At 43.9% G+C, this 16,745-nt stretch overlaps 2 protein-coding genes across 5 annotated transcripts in view; both read right to left on the reverse strand.

Annotated features, from left to right (window-relative positions):
- Positions 1–493: 493 nt before the first annotated feature.
- C13H19orf12 (chromosome 13 C19orf12 homolog) lies at positions 494–6,832 on the reverse strand. 2 transcript variants are annotated; one of them, XM_065029265.1, is made up of 4 exons: positions 6,716–6,832; positions 5,148–5,304; positions 4,025–4,196; positions 494–1,790 (listed from the first exon to the last, which is right to left on the reverse strand). In XM_065029265.1, exons 2-4 carry the CDS (start codon positions 5,160–5,162, stop codon positions 1,525–1,527), a joined length of 453 nt encoding a protein of 150 aa, XP_064885337.1. In that variant the 5' UTR covers positions 5,163–5,304; positions 6,716–6,832; the 3' UTR covers positions 494–1,524. The 2 variants fall into 2 exon arrangements, with proteins under 2 accessions (XP_064885337.1, XP_064885336.1); XM_065029264.1 differs by lacking the exon at positions 6,716–6,832 and adding an exon at positions 6,515–6,689.
- Positions 494–16,745, reverse strand: part of LOC102098201 (uncharacterized protein F13E9.13, mitochondrial) — a 53,054-nt gene continuing 36,802 nt past the window's right edge. Inside the window, exons 8-9 of one of the 3 annotated variants that reach the window (XR_010465977.1) lie at positions 4,025–4,196; positions 494–1,790 (exon numbers count right to left, since the gene is read on the reverse strand). Coding sequence is in view for 2 of the 3 variants with exons in the window: in XM_065029260.1 (XP_064885332.1) it covers positions 15,002–15,051 (50 nt within the window). In the remaining variant the exon portion in view is untranslated. The other 2 variants (XM_065029260.1, XM_065029261.1) reach the window with 2 other exon arrangements.

Raw genomic sequence — 16,745 nt, forward strand, 5'->3', positions numbered from 1 at the left:
CTTCTTTCATGTCTGCGTTTGAAGAGCTGATGAGAAGGTGCCGGGCTCCATCCCACTCTGTCATTCAATCACCTGCTGTTGTTAGCAGTGGATCACTTTGCAAACAGTGCGTTTAATTAGTGAAATAACCAGAAAATTGCAACTAAAAGTAACAGGGTACCTAAAAATATTTAGATGGATATACAGACAGTTGTAAAAAGCCAACTGCAGCGTGTGTGATCTGCCAACAAAACTGAACAAACACTGACTTCAGGCTTGGCATTATGACACTTTGACAGGGTGAGGAGTGCCCACTTACCGCTCACTTCCATCTGTCTTCCACATCACTGGAGAAGTATTTTTAAGTGATGAGAACAACCACTTCCTGGAACTCCAGGCACACATGTACACTGAATTCATTAATGGCAACTTGCACCTGCAGAAGTAAATTACTCAACTGTGTGTAACAGCAATATTCACCATTTAAAGCTCAACTTCCAGAAACCTCACCACACACAGAGAGATGAATCTTTATTTTACGGGAAAACTGGAATTACCAGAGCAGTTTCACTACATACAAAAGAAGGCACGCCTGCAAATAGTTCTACTTACAGACTTGTCTTACAATAATGAACAACTGGCTGGGCTATTCGGCAACGTGGCCCTTGGAGCTCACGGTGCCACCTGCAGCCGGTGTCACCCCACAGCAGCTGAGCAACCCAGGGCTGCCCCCTCCTCACATTTCAGCACCAGATCTTAGAGTTCATCTGCCCTACAGCAAAACACAGGCCTCTATGATGCTTCTTATCTATATGTTAATGAAAACAGAGGACCAGCTCTTTGGATTCAGTCAAGAAGCCAATGCTGAAATGACCATCCTAATCCTAGGAAGAGCACAACAGGGGCAGAATCAGCTCCCCATTTTAAATTTTTTTTTAAAAGATTATTCTTGCCGTGCTTTCCCATTCTAGGACACCATGAGCTACTACTCATGCACAGGTTGGTTACCTGTTGCTTTATGCCCTCCTTAGGCATTGGCTTCACTTATTACAGAAAGGAATAAATAACTCAAGAGTTACAATAAAAATGTGACAATAAGTAAGTAAGGATTGAGATCTTTGAGTTCACAGTAAAACTTAAAACTTTCTTTTGAAGGACTGAAGCAGACAGTAGGTAAAATTCTTCCAAGTGCCCTGGCTGCTTTGGCACCTACGTGTCATTCACAGAATAAACTTAAAGCACTTTCACAAACAGGATGAAATCTCCTAAACAAAACACCATGACTTTGAAAATTGTAACTAGTGATACATTAGTGTAAGAGAACTGTAATTCCCTTCAGTGACTTTGAATTCATTCCTACTACAGTGTCAGTACGATGCAATCATCTAATACTATCCTTACAAAACAAACAAATACCCAACCCCAAAACACTACTTACACCTACCTACATTCATAATTAGTATTGATAACTAATAATTGCTATGTTGAAGAAACAACTGTCAGAGTAAAATTCTTTACACTGTAAAAAGCCTGCTCTAGAAAGGTTTATTCTCTATACTGTATCTCTGCTCTTAGTTCTTTGGATAAATAATTCATCAGCACTCCTAACAACTTCTGCTGGAGACTGGCATTTCCCATGACAAGAGCAGTCAGCTGAACAATATCAGTCCAGTCTAAGTTCCGGAGAATAACAATGGCTTCATCATAGAGTTTCTGCTGCTCAGCAGGAGGCAATTCTGATAAAATCTGAGGGACCGGCCTGAACTGTCCACTAGTCATCCAGGCGCCACACAATCCACCAAGTGCTCCTCCTAGAAAAGAGAGAGAGATGTTAATCTTTACCTGTTAATGTTAAAACCTAAAATTCTATCCACAGCCTTCATCAACAACGTTCCCAGTGTGATGAGAAATCAATGCAGATCTGTGCACGTCTCTAACTAGGTTTATGCACCGTGTTGAAAGCACCAAGAAGGATCTACAGCAATCAGAAAGGAACTCTTGACATAATCCAAGCTAACAGCTTCATGCTAGAAACTGGAAACAGAATAACGCACCTTAGGGCACTGGTCTCTTTAGTGTAAGTTCCACTACTAAATAAAACCACACCCAAGGAAGGGAAGGGGCCTCAGAACTGACTCTGTCCCCAAAATTCCAACCTGCAGCCACTGCTCCAAAAGACTCATTTCTGCACTCACAGGGATGCAGACTTCCATTAGACAAGAATTCCTTAATTTGCACACTTTACTCAGTTGGCAATTTTTTCCATGACACCACACAAATACTTGAAAGCCCACGATGGCTGAATTCATCTTCAAGGAACTTTTATGAGAACATCAATATCTGATTCAGGGGCACTTAATGCAAAAGCCACTACAAGTATCGATGTCCAAGTTGCTTGTCTCTTGAGACAAGATTTGTTACATGATTGCACTTGTTCCCTCTAAGTAACACATCCACAATCCATTCTTCTCAGACAAGCAGTTCCTAGAAAGCACCATACACTGCAAGACTATCCAGTGACCACTGCAGATGGAAGGTAATTCATTCTCTGATTGTCGGCAGCAATAAGGACAATCCTGGCTGTCCAGTCCCACACCTGGCCCAGCTCTTTGTGTCAGTGGAAGTGCACTTGATTGCAAATTCACCTGGAACTGCCCTGAAACCTACTGAAGACCCAGGGTCATTTACCTTTGTCATATGAAAAGTTAAATCAGGGTCTTCTGGTTTGGTTGGGACACAGTTTTTGGTAGACTTAGTATTTCTTATTCTATATACTTATTACTGTATACTTTTAGTATACAGTAGTAGGTATACTTGTTCCAGTGCCTTCATCAGGTGCTGAAGAACACTGAGCTTGACTGGGAGACATTAGGAAAGCTTAAACAAACAAACAAAACAAGAAAACACATCCAAGAATAACTTCAGTGTTTCTCTTCACCTTGCTTAAGAATGAAGCCATTTACATTTTTACTTTTACTTCTAATTTACAGCTTACAAACTTCTTACAAAAGTTTAATTTCACCACTTTGTTCCTGACAACTTCAGGCATATGTTTGTCAAAAATATTATTTTTGGCTGTTGGTTAACTCTGAACTTGTACAAGAAGTAAATATTCAGCTCCATTTTGCACTTATGGTTATCACTCCTCACATATTATTTGGTCATTGTTTGTAATCCACCTTGCCAACCCTCACACAGGCATACTGCAATTCACTCCTATACCAGTGAGCCTGTGAAATCGCTGGAACTGCTCACATGAGCAAGGAGCATTCAAGGACCAAGGCCCACACAAATTCAGTGAGAAGACAGCTTTCAAACCAGACAACTCTTAATTCAAGAGCTACAGAGGAGAGACAACTCTTTACTCTTAGTTTCTAGCCTTCCTGTAATTTTCCATACAAGTGAAAAAGCTAAGTGATGGGGAATAATGAATTCCAGAAGAAAAAAATAAGTTCACCAAGAAGTGGATAGCAAGTACTTCTAAAATAGAGAAATAAGTATTATTTTTAATAAAATCATGAGGAAGATGATCCTCTCCCTTGCTAAGGCTGACTAAGAATGCTCATTCACCCTCACTTTACACACAGAATCCCACAGAATGTTAAGGATTGGAAGGGACCTCAAAAGATCATCTAGTCCAATCCCCCTGCTGGAATTCTCCCAACTGCTTCCTTCACTCTGCTTGTCCCACACCTGGGGCACTGCTCTACCTCAGCAGGTGGGAACCCGGCTCTACCAGCCAAAAGCAAATGGTTTGTTAACAGCCTGTGCAAAGCATTTCAGAGCCGCCACTCTCCCAACCTCCCACCTCTGCATGGGTTCCCCTCTGCGGCACAGGAGCCAAAGTCCACAAGGTCACTGTTACCCTAGAATGAAACGCTGATACGCCTTCCTGACACACAGCTTGTTTCTAAAGAGCCTACATGTGAAATGGCACCTTGTAGAGCCCCCGGTGCTGCACACCCCTTGCCTTCAACCCACTGCTGCTACACAGACTTGCTAGGGAGTTAAACACACTTCTTGTTCTAAAGCAAAACACACTTACCTACAGCGATTCCAGGTGGACCTCCCATCAGACCCCCTATAAATGCTCCTGCACCCGCCAGCAGTGCTCCTGAGCCAGAGTGTTTGACAGCAGCTTTCATCCCCTTCTGCTCCGAGAGATGGCAGAACAGTTGCATCACATTGTCAACATTGAGGGGCATCTTGGCGAGATCCTGGAAAAAGATGTTCTAAGTTATCTTTGGATCGCTGCAACAGGAACTAAATGTTGCTGCTAAATGAACAGAGTTCAGGAGTCTATGAGACTAAAAGGACAAAGGTACAGTCAATACAGGAAAAAAATACTTTTGCTTTCTCTTTCATTTCTGGGAAAGCCAAACCTACTAAGAAACTGCTGGAGGTTACTGAATCTGCACAACGAACCACAGGGTGGACCAGAATAATCTGTTTTTATGACAAATTCAGAAGACTAAACAAGGTCAAGTGTGGCAGATGGCCGCGCCACTGGCACCCAAAACCAACAGGAACCTCCAGGTTGATGGAGCACCATGGTCATGCCCACACCCCCTGGTTGACAGACAGGGCCTTTGGCCAATGTTATACTTGTTTGAAAGACTTCTACAGTGCACTGCCTTTGCCTCAAGGAATTGCCGTGTGCGTTCAGCATCGCACACAGCTCTGGGAAGAAGACAAAGCAGAGCCTCACTCTACTGCAACCAGCAGATTAGAATTGACAAACTTGTTAGGTATTTTCTCCTTGTCCTAAATCTTGCCACAAATCAGGTTTTTGTTTTCACGTATCACTTCTTCTCCCCATTTTGTTACATGCTTAAACATTTCCGCACTGATTTCTGAAGGCAGAAGGGAACAGATTTCAGGAGGAGTCAGAGGAGAGACCTGGGAGTGGGAATAAACAGGGGGCTCTGTATACAGGGCATCAGAAACACAAGGGTGTTCACATACAGGAGTCTGGGCTCAGCAGACACGTGAGATGACTCTCATTATCTCACTCACTATGATTCACCACGTCGGAGAGCCGACAACCCGAAATAGCTCTCCCTGAGAGTTACCGTAATCTGCTTTTCCCCAAACTGACTGACTTCCACAATTTCCTAAAATAACTGAATCCTTATGGATGTAAAAAGATGTTTTGGGAGCAAAGAAACCTGAAGCTGAGGCATCAGGTTCCTGCAGTGTGTAGAAGGTGCTGTCCGCAGAAAGCCACCGCATTACTCCATCCGCCACTGCCAGCACCGCGAGGTTTCCTTAGGGCAACGTGGCAGCTCGAGCGGCGCAAAGGTGATCAACTGCTCCAGGGTTTCTCTGGATAAATAAAAGACTCTTTCACTATTAGATTCAAGGTGCAAAGCGCTTCAGAGCGAAAAAACCACAGACCATAATGAAAACAGGAATCACACTGCTACCTGGTGGTGTACAAAGTGCTTTGAACACACCAAGTTGTAATAACCTGGAATTAAAAAAGCAGGTAAGCGTTCAATGGGAATTATCTCCCTCCAATAAGACTAAAGGAAATTTGAGGCCTAACCTGTCTAGACACTTAGGATATCCCACTTACCTGGACTGCCAAATTACAAGATATATGTGAAATACTGGCCATAACTCCTTCAGCCCTTAAGTTTTTTTAGACCCACTCAATGTCTTTTTAACTTACAAATTGAGGGTGGATTTCTTTTCCATTTCCTAGCCAGCTCCTCCATCTTGAGGGCAGTATTCAGAAAAGAGTGAGTTACAGGTCGCTTGCATCAACCAGCTGATATTGAAGCCAAAACAACTAGATTTGCAGTTAAGAAAAAAAGAGCTGACACTTGGAAAATAGAGCTTGGTCCCCTCTAGAGACACTTGGCACAAAACATCTCAGTGGTATCTCCAAAATCTGACTAAGCCTGAAAATCGAAGGTGCTTTCCCCAACTCACTACAAAAACAAATACCAGCTCACTAAAATTAATCAAAGTCTCCTGAAGATTTTAAAATTTATTAAAATCTTTATGGCTAAAATAGACTGAGCATAAAATGTGATTATAAACTCTTTCAAATAGCTGAAATGTAATTACAGTTCAGATATATTTTTTTATCCTCCGACAACGCCTATTTCGGGTTTACTATTGATGAAGCGATGATTCAGCTGCAATGTAACTTGGGGGAAAGAGAAATCGGCAGTCAATGAAGAGGTCAAGCCGAGCCCAAGGTTTTTAAGCCCCTCCTCGCCGCCCCCAAAGGCAGGGGGTGCCCTGCCAGACCGCCCTCCCCGGGGCGGCCCCGGCACCCGCCGGGCTGCGGGCCCCGGCCCCGCTCCGCAGTGCCGGCTGCCGCAGCCGCACCCGGCCTCTACGGGAATCTTTCCGGCGCCCGCAAACGCAAACCCCGACACAGGGCCGGGGTGGGGGGTGCTCCCTGGGCAGCGGAGCGGACAGCGGGGCCGGCCCAGGCAGCGGGCAGAGCCGGCGCCAGGCCCCGCGGCGGCCCTTCCTTCCTCCCTTGCCTCCCTCCTCCTCCCGCCTCCCGGCCGCCTACCTCAGCGGGCAGGGCCGGCAGCACCCGCGGCTCCCGGCTCAAAGGAGACCGGGTAGGACACGGCTGCGGCACCGGAGGAGGAGCGCGGCCCGGAGACCCCAGCGCAGCGCAGCCTCCGGCCCTGCCCACCCGCGGTACCGTTCCGGCGGTGGGGCCGCCCCGCCAGGGAGTGCCGAGCCCCTGCAGCCCGCCCGCCCTCACCTCCGCGCCGGCCGGGCCCGGGGCGCGCTGGGAGCGGGGCGGTACCGCAGGCCCGGAGGAGCGGGCCCGGCTCCCTGCGCTGCAGCCGGGTCTGCGGCGGCTCCCGCGCCTGCTCCACGGGGAGGGCGCGCAGCCCGGGGCGCGTTGGGCAAGAAGTGCCGCCGCCTCCTCCCGCCTGCCCCCGCGGCGGCACCGGCAGCAAACCGGCCCCGGGCCGCCCTGTTCGGTCCCCGCCCGGCCCAGGCCAGAGGTCTGACGGGCGTCACCGCTCCCCCGGGGCTCGGAGCTCGTTTGGGTACATAACGACACGCCCCGGGGAGCATCTGCTGCTCCGGTGCGCGGACACGGCCCTTGTGAAAACCATTACAAGGTGTCACAACGTTTCCAGGTGCTCTGCTCTGGGAGAGAACCGGGGGGAGGAAGAAAGGGACTTCTGCCACAGGATGCTGTTACCCTGTTTCCCCAAAAGTAAGGCAGGTTCTTATATTAATTTTTGCTCCAAAAGATGCATTAGGGCTTATTTTCATGGGATGTCTTATTTTGCCATGAACAGTCTACATTTATTCTCAAAGCATCAACATTTATTCAAATATGTCATCACATTCTGGAACATCATCATAACTCTCCAAACCCTGAATTCCATCCTGAGTGTCTCGTGACTCTATTTCCTTTAGTACAATTTGCCCCAGTTTCTCATGTCTAGCAGTAGCACTTTCCTTGAACGAGCACCTCTTGTCCGTGTCACCTGCTCTTAGCACACTGGCAATGCAAGTGGCAGTTGCCTGTCAGGTGTCTGCTTTTCTTGGTGAAGGGTCTGTCTGTCCTGCTGCATTCTGTTGCCAATTAATTTAACTTTTTTTTTTACATGTATAGCTGCCTGGACACGATTTAAATTGACTTTTTAAATGCCCTGTAACTAGGACTTATTTTTGGAGTATGGCTTATATTTTGAGCATCCTCAAAAATCCTGAAAAATCATGCTAGGGCTTATTTTAAGGGTAGGTCTTATTTCTGGGGAAACAGGGTAGGACAACCCTGGCCCTCATCTGAGAATATAACCTGATAATACTTTTGCATACTTTTCACGCAAGTTTATTTCAGTCACCAGCCCGGTAAAGTGCAGCGTGCTAGTCTGGTACAGCACCATATGTGATCAAACAGGCTCTGCGCTGAAGCAGCGCTCAACAGCTGTGTCACATATGGCTCCTGAAATATCACAGTTTCTCAACACCAGTATGATCTTTGGAAAGTTACTGCGTAATGTTAAAAATGCTGCCGTTTCGCAAGAAGAGATTATTAACAGAGGTTTTTGTCAGCCTAGCCCTTATTATGATTTCATTTCTGATTTAAGGTAAAGCATCTCCCCTCGGTTCCTTGTTGAGAAGATGAAAAAGCAGGATGAGGAAAAGAGGGAGGAACATAACTCACAATTTTTGTCCCTTTCCTGTGGCTGCACTGGGGACTTCTTAACCTCCCCAAGCTTTATACGATCACATAAAATAACCCTCTGTGTAACAACTCAAAATGTTACAGGTCTACTGGTGCTCTTGATTTTTATGATTTGAATGTAAAAAGCAAATGTAATTCCTAAAATGAGCAAAGATCAAAAATGCCATCTACATTTTAAAAAGTAATACCCCAAACTCCAGCTGTAAGCAGCCTTCCAAGGGGCAAAATTAAAAGCAATGAAGTCTGTCAACCATCAAAAGAGGGAATTTTTATCACTCTATCCTAAAGTGAATCATTACTTCACTACTCCAGTTAAAAATACAAGTTCTTAGGGCTACATCAGCAGGTATTCATTAGGTCTCTTTTTTTGCTATGGTAGAAGTTACTAAAATGAAAATGTAAAATAACAGTGCAACATGTATCCTTCAAGGATGTACATGCTGCTGCCAATCATGCTGTTCTCTCAGAGAAATCCAACTCTGTTGCAAAGTCAGTGGGAACCTGGTTATTGCAATGAGCTGGTTAAGCTGTGATTCTGTACGTTGTGAGCGGCCAGCACATGATGGCATGCCCGTTATTCTCCTTGGCGAGCATTAACCAATACACGTGAATCAGCACACCATACATCCCACCAAGCATTCCGTGAGCCCACGCAAACAGCACAGAAATCCTCTCTCCAGTCTCACTGAGGCAGCAAGACCAGACCTGCGATAGTTTCTCTCCGGCCCAGGGTCGGTACCCAGTGGGCTCCATCACCTGCAGCCGGCTGGGAAAGCGCGTCCTAAACGTGAGAAAAAGATGCGAGAAGGGACCGCACTGCTGGCTGTGTTCTCATCTACAGGGCTGTGTGTTCTGGCTGGATCTGTCACTGTAACTCCAGCCTGTATTTATGCATTTTAGCATCTACTCTTAACAAATAATTAGCACCTGAGATTAATTTTCACATGCTTTTTAAATTCTAGGAGCTGGTGACATGAGAGCTGTTCAAGGCGGTCCTGCTGTAAATCTGATCCTGCCAATAATCTCACTGTACTTGCTGGCCTCTTTTAAGTACTAGATGTCATTGCTATTCTGATATCATAGTTCTCTTTCTGCCCTTTATCAGCATTGATTCACTATTTAATTTCCTTTATCAGAATGTTGTGCATCTTTTTACTCTTCAGGTTGCTAGGTCTCTGTACTTTTAAAAATCAAGAGTGGAAAAAAAAAAAACCCAAACCTTTCATCCCCCAAAAGCCTCAAGTCATCTGTCAAAAGCAAGTATCGGAGATCAACTACAGCTTCTGGTTTGATGAGCCACTTGGCAAGTTTCTGTCAAGTCCTTCCCTAACATACAGCAGAACCCAGAATAACCACAAACCAGTTCGGGATGTCCTCAGCACGCTGGGTTCGCTGTGTAACTTCACAGCTTTTGACACAGTAGGAGACAAGCCAGGAGGTGCCAGGAACGGTTTCAGCTGGAGAGGGGCTGTTGCTACCAACACAATGATTCACTCTGGCTTCCAGCCTGCTCCTTACGGCAGCTCAAGAAAATGCCACCAGCAGCAGGCGCCGTCTGGAGGAACTGTCCAGAAATACCTGATGCAATTATGTGAAATACCTGTTACCTTCACAGGAAACCTTTATTTTTTTCTTAAGACTAGGCACTTAATCTTGTTGGACAGAAAAAAGCTGTTTCTCTAAATTTTCTTCTGTGCCAGGACTGAGCAACTGTCTGCACACAGACTTAGTTTCATTATGTCATCTAGTTGCATTTCTTTCTCCTTAAAACTTCAAATTTCTTTCTATGAAAACGGCAGGAAAAAAACATGCGAAACTTGAGGCATGTACAAGTAATATAGATCCTTTTCTCTAAGTTTGCAAAGCACCTAAGAATAGTCCTGAGATTCCCCTTTCTTGTCAACTTGGATATGAGTGAGGATGATTTAATTTATAATGTTACATCAAAGCAAGGACAAGAGAGGAAAAAAGAAGAAATGTCATATGTTCCCCAGAATTCGTGATGGGAGCGGCCCACAGAGAGGAAAGGGCATAGAAGATGTGACATAGCAGGTTTCTAATCATATCGAAGTTTAGGAGGGTAAGAGATTTCTATTCATTCCCTCAGAAGTCTGGGAAACCCTACTCTGCACTGAAGAAAAGCTGTTTTGCTTATCCCTGTCTAATGTCTGGGGCCCTAGACAATATACATCTCTCCCTGGGTCTATAGAGTCCTGATGCGTGTGCTCACATAGGGTCACAGGAATAACAGCAGCTGTTCTGAAAGTGTCTGCCACTTCTGCTTCATATTATGTTTATCATTTGAACCTTCCCTTCTTGACAACAACACAGTTCTATAACTTCTGAGTTCCTCATATTATACTTCGGATTACCAAGAAAAGGGTGAGCTTCTCAAGATCAAACAAGGCACAACCTGTATTGAAAATGAATATAAAGTAATGCTATAGCATTTAAGTCCTTAAACAGAACCACTTAGTAGGGAAAATCTTGCAAGTGCAGAATGGCTGTTTAAAAGGAATGACAATCTCTCTGGAACTCTGTGCAACAAGGAGAGGTTACATTTCTAAAACCAGGAAAACTAACTCCAATTTTCACCTATTAACACTCTCCACCTCTGTGCATGCAGGTATAAATAATTCAAGAAAAATTACCGAATCACTACAGGAAGAAACAGTAGCAGGTTACAGAGATCCACTACAAGCAAAGCATATGCTTGATGGCAAATCTTTTCCCCATTTCCTACATTAGATATTCATCAGGGTCTGACTTCTAATTGAATGCAAATAAAGGATATAACAGGTTTTTGCATATGAAGTGAAGATATAGAACATCTGTCTCTTCACAGCCTTTCAATGTACCTTAGGTGACATTAAGCAAAGAAGAGGTTTGCCTCATCAGCTTGTAGGAAACGGTGAATGTGACTGAATTAAATCATTCCCCTGCTGCTGTAAAAGGTGCTGCTTTGGTCTCCCTGCATACTCTCAGGTGATAAAGTGCCAAGCTGGGCAAAATCAGTTTCAGTGCCAAAAAGATGGACTACTGGTGCAGAAGGTCACAAAACACTATGAATTGCCTTATATCATCTCAGTCTTGAAAGATGATCCAAAAATATAGGCTGGCGCTTTGGAATAAAGCACACACTGCTAGCTAGCACTGTCCAAGCAAGCAGTTAAAGATACTTCAGGCTTATCCTTACCTGCAAACAGTATACCTGTCTTCTGCTCTTTTAGACTTTTATTATACTAGTCATTTATTATTTGGTTTTTTTACTTCTTCAGCAGCGTAATTCAGTAATTGTGTTTATTGCTACAGAATAGCCATTTTGTGGCCTTTTCAGAAAAAGCTACAGCAAATTTAAATGTAAAAGTCGGAGTCCTGAAATTAGCTTACATATTTATATGTTATAGTGTGTATGAACACTGAAGTGGAAATAAAATCCTGGTTAAAAAATAGATACACAGAATACCTTCAAGGTTTCCAGAGATGAGCTAAAAAAGAACCAATCTTTACAACCACTTCTGCCACTCATCACTTTTGCAAAATGTATCTAAGAACAGTGAGTGCATCTGAGGTTCCTTCAAACCTGTAATTAAAGGCCATACATAAACCAGACAAAGTTCAAAATCAGATCTAAAATGCGTATTGTAAATTCAGTTAAGGAACAAAGCATTCTAGTACCAAGGATGGAAGGATGACATTTGAAGCTGTCGGTAACAACAATGACAGATTTCCATGCTTGATACTATTCAGTGGTGTGAGAAATCTGTACCATAACCTGGTGCTCACGGAGTCTGAGAACAATAGATGTTCAGCTACATATAATTCTGGCCCCAAACACACGGTACTTTGGAGACGCAAAGAGTAAGCACGAACAACCTGACTTGGGTCCTTGGCCAATTTAACTTCCAACGTTACAGCACATTGACGAGTTCTGAATGAGAGCCCAAATTTTACAAAGCTGTTAAGACAAAGTTTCCTGTTCTTCAGGGAACACAGAACAATTCTGTGCAGCCTCTTCAGGTCTGAGTTGTGGTAACGTGGCAGGCAAGAGGGAGCTCGCAGTCCGCTGGGTAGCAGGCTGGGAGGGAACAGGCCAGCTTGTACAGTTTCCATTGCATGACTTTCTTTCCTCTTGTGATAGGTCGGTGACAAGATGACAAAAAGGTGAATTTGAATCACTCTCTTCAATGATGGACAAGATCCAAAGCTTCCAGAAGTCACTGCCAGTACTTAAATGTGTTACAATGGAATTTTCAGACCTACACAGTTTAGCATGTTCTATTTTAATGTTGCCACCGGGGCCACCTCTCTGCTTCACTTGCAGTCACAAGGGTGTGATTTGGGATCACATAATGCCTATGTGGCTACAACAGGGTTCTCTAAAGAGCTATCGCTGAGCTAAATGAGGAGCAGGGCAGTGTTTATACCATATTTGTAGCTGTCCTATAACATGATTTAGACTTTGGAAACAAAAAGAACTGGAAACTCTCTGCAAAATACAAAGAGGCCCTTTGCTGGCTTTCTGCAGACCTCAATTTGGGAACCACTGCCTTAAAATCATCATAAATGACTGTCTTGGGAGTAAAATGATGTGCATTCAAACGGGCATAATTTATAAAGAAGAGCTAATGCCAGTTGGCTTTACCTACAACGGCGTGCATATACACAGTCATGAGATTCAAGTGGCACTGGAGTAGAAAGCATTGACCAAGCAGATGAATAGCAAAAGGAAAGAACTGGGCAGCCCCTTCTGTATGATAAGTTCCAGGGGATCTTTCATTCTGCCCTAAGTAGACAAGCATTAAGTTCTCAAAAGTCTGTTGAAAAGGCTCACAGCAGGATGTGCCAATCTCTATAACATGGAAGAATAAAAGACTTGAGATTTTGCTGCAATTAGAATAAACAACTGTCCTTAATTTCTGTCAAACAGTAGATGTCTCCCTTTGCCAGTATTTGAAACGTGTGTAAAATGTTAGGGTCCACATCCACAGCCAGTATTATGACTCTCTTTCTCAGCCTACATTCCCATCATGCCTTGTAGAAAAATCCATGGGGGACGAAAGATAACACTGAGTCCAAGCCCTGAGAACAGAGCCCCATGAAAGCAACAAATTATAAACTCTACTGAGGAGATTTTCTTCAGAAAGATCACAGGTCTCATGCTTTAGTCATGGCCCGTTCCTTTGCCAGCAGGTTCAGAGGGAGGGATCTGTGAGAGCTAAGTGATTTCTTTCAAGTAAGCTGCTCACGATGACTACAGAAACCTCAAGGATTACAGTGCACAAACAATGGGAGAAAAGCTGCTTCAAATAATACACCCAGACAATGGCGTTGCCATTATGGTAGCAATGCAAAATATGGACAGGGATTTAAATGAAACGGGCGATATCTGTATACTTTGGAGGGCTCACGTATGCCAAATTTGGCAGCATGAGTGTTCACATTGCTTGTTGCTCCACCCCTTGAACAATGAGGCTAAACCCCATATGTGCAGGAGTTGGTAGAGCACAAGCAGTTCTGCTAATCACACTGCATGCAAAAGCAAAAAGACAAAGGAAACTAGTAATGCTTAGACTAGCATTGGGGAAATAATTAAGCATGAATGAAATATTGTATGTGGATTTGAAATGAATGTTCTTGGAAACAATTGTGCTGTTTCAGTTGTGCTGCTTTCCCCTCTAAGTTTCACAAAGTAATTTGCATGTCATTTAAATAAATACCATAAATTAGTGCAAACTTTTTGTTTTTATTTACATAAAACAAAATGCTCATTTCCATTATTGTTTGGATTACCTGACAAGAGTGAAAGAGGTCTGAGAGGAAACTCGTCTGTCCCCCAAATATGACAGATTTCTCATGCGTGAGTGAGCCAGAAAGCAGGACCCCATTTTTAGCTCTTCCTTACACAGGCAAGTAATGCTCTGTACTGTAACAGGTACTCGATCAGATCTTCCAGCGGGCCCAAGCTGGAGCTCCAAGCTGGCCGAGGGCACTGGTATAGGCTGCCTTGCATTTGTCAGGGTTTCATGGCCCTTCGTGAAAATAACAAAAGCCTCAGCACTGCTTGTCTGCTGGACAAACCTGCTTTTTCTGGGGTAGCTCAGCTCTTCGCAGCCAACACACACAGCAAACAACAACCCCACCGGTATCCTGAACTTGCACAAGCGACGCGAGTGCTTGGCAGCATCTGCAGCAGATACCCAGGGCACGTTGGGAGGTCAGGGCACTGTTAACTTGAGTTTCTCTGATTAATCATCTGTTTTTCTTTGAGAACTCATAACTTGCAAGGCCTACACTCTTCTCTGATGCACATATTGCTTTTACTTCCATTCAGTGTTAATCACCTGTCACCAATTTGATTTAACCTCTGATAAATATTTACCTTCCTTCTTGACAATTTATTTACGCTTCTTTCTCTGACCTCTTCTCAAACCTCCTTTCTCTTCTTACCCTTACAGAGGGTCAACAGCAGCCAATTCACAACCCTTAATATTCTGTGCACTCTGACAATTAAAATAAAATAAAATTATTGAAATACAGAAATCCAGAAAAAGGTGAGTGCAAGGTAGCCTAAAAAGTTAGGAAGGTGCATGTCTCTTTGCAGGATCATATGGGGCCTGTTGGCCACTGAAAACTAAGTATAGGTACCATCACCTGAAAAACCAAGTGACCTAACCATCTGCAAAAGACGAAATTGAATATCTAGCATAAATTTTAATGTTCTAGCCATAAGACAGTAGATGATCACTCAGGCTTCTGACCTGTGAAGACTGCCTGCAGGTTTCCTCCACAATGCCTCAGTTGCATCTTGTTGCTCTCTCCAGTCTAAGAGGGAACTCAACAAATATTCTCTCTTCTCACAACCCTGGGCTGCTTTTCCCCATGATCTGTTGTAAAATACACCCAACATTACAGATTGAAAATCAGATGAACTCATTATACAAATGTTCTTTTCACAGAAGAATATCCTGCAGTCTCAGTTTCTAATATATATATATAAATAAACTAAGGGATTCAACCCACTTCCCATTTTGGATATGAAGGCTTTTACTTTCCTGGACTTTGCTTAATGAGTCCAAAGTTTTGCTTCACCACAAAGGAAGTAAAATTGATTTGATCTAACTTCATGATTTCCAAATATCACTAGGGTGTGCTGTAGATCATGAAATTTCAGTAAAGCACAGTTAACAGTGACAAACCTAGCTGCTATAGTAAATATTTTAAACTAATTACAAACATAGAACCAACTCAGCAACGACTTAGATTCCTTATAAAACAACATACATACTCAAGAGAGGTAATGTAACAAGTTAATAATTTTAAAGAGTTTTGTTACACAGGCTTGGTAAATTGGGGGTAGTACACAACAGAGAACTAACTAGCGACAGGCAGATAATCACACACCTAAACTGCACATAGATAATGAAAATCCAGACATGCAGTTCAGTGGGAATAGAAAAAAACCTGGGACTAGAACCAATATCCATAACAAACCATGTAACAAGCAATAAGGGACTCTTTGTGGAAAACTTAATCTGAAAAAAAAATTACGAGACTAAGTCACTGGAACTCACAAGGGTAGGGCCTGGGGATGCAGAGTCAGGGGCTGAATAGTAATTATTTCTATCAATTAATGCTCATAAACAATAGTGCTGAAATTCCCAGTGAGGATAACAGTAGAACTGAACCAAATCCATCACAGGAGACTGCACCTATTGGGTATCAGCTCTCAGTCCAAGGGTGCCCAGCAGTGACACCGGCCAGGGGATACAGCCGCTGGAGGAAGGAAAGCGCCAGCTCCCGGCTCGGGGCTTCCAGCCTTTGCCACAACCTACACCCAACCAGCTGCTCAGCTCCTGGGCAGAGGCATCTTCCTGCTCTTGCACCTATAACTTCAGCCTGAGAAAGAAACACACATCCTGGCACACTGTCCTTCTGTGCCCATCACCTCCCAGTATGGGCATGGGAGTGGTGGTGGGGTAACAACCCGTGCAATTAATGACAAGAGGTTTTTAACCACAAGCTTAACTTTAAGCATATATATACACTAACAACCACAGACTCAAATGCAAATTTGAGCACCTATTTAAACACAAACAAAAGCTTAAATGGTTTACTGTGCTGAGGCCCCAACTGTCAAGACATAGCCAGTATGCCATAGTTAGTGGTAACCACAAACAGAATTATCAAGTGATGCTTCAGCAGGCTGCATGAACTGAGTTTGGTAGTCTTACACTATGAACCACGTATTCATTATTATAACAACTTGTATTACTATTTGTAGCATCTAGGGAACCCCAATCAGGGCTCTATTGTGTTACAGACTGTACAAGCACTGAAAAAATAGGATGGCTCTTATAATGAGTACATCACAGGCCCCACTACCATAATTAACATTGATTAGCATCGATGCAAACAGCATGGGAAGACAAAGATGAGGCAGTTTGGGAGCTGAGGTACGCTCTCACCCTTTAAGGTGGCTCCTCTGGTTCCCAACTGCAGAACAGAGGGAGGCTGTTCCAGTGGGGAAGGCTGCAGTCTCCAGTGCTCCCCGTTAGCAGCTCCCATGGGCACATTCTAG

The sequence above is a fragment of the Columba livia genome, chromosome 13 (assembly GCF_036013475.1).
Source record: "Columba livia isolate bColLiv1 breed racing homer chromosome 13, bColLiv1.pat.W.v2, whole genome shotgun sequence".
NCBI classification, from domain to species: Eukaryota; Metazoa; Chordata; class Aves; order Columbiformes; family Columbidae; genus Columba; species Columba livia.

Coding starts and splice junctions, on each gene's coding strand:
- C13H19orf12 (XM_065029265.1), bottom strand. Junction 1,791..4,024: donor TCCACCTGGAATCGCTGTAG/GTAAGTGTGTTT, acceptor TCTCTTTTCTAG/GAGGAGCACTTGGTGGATTG.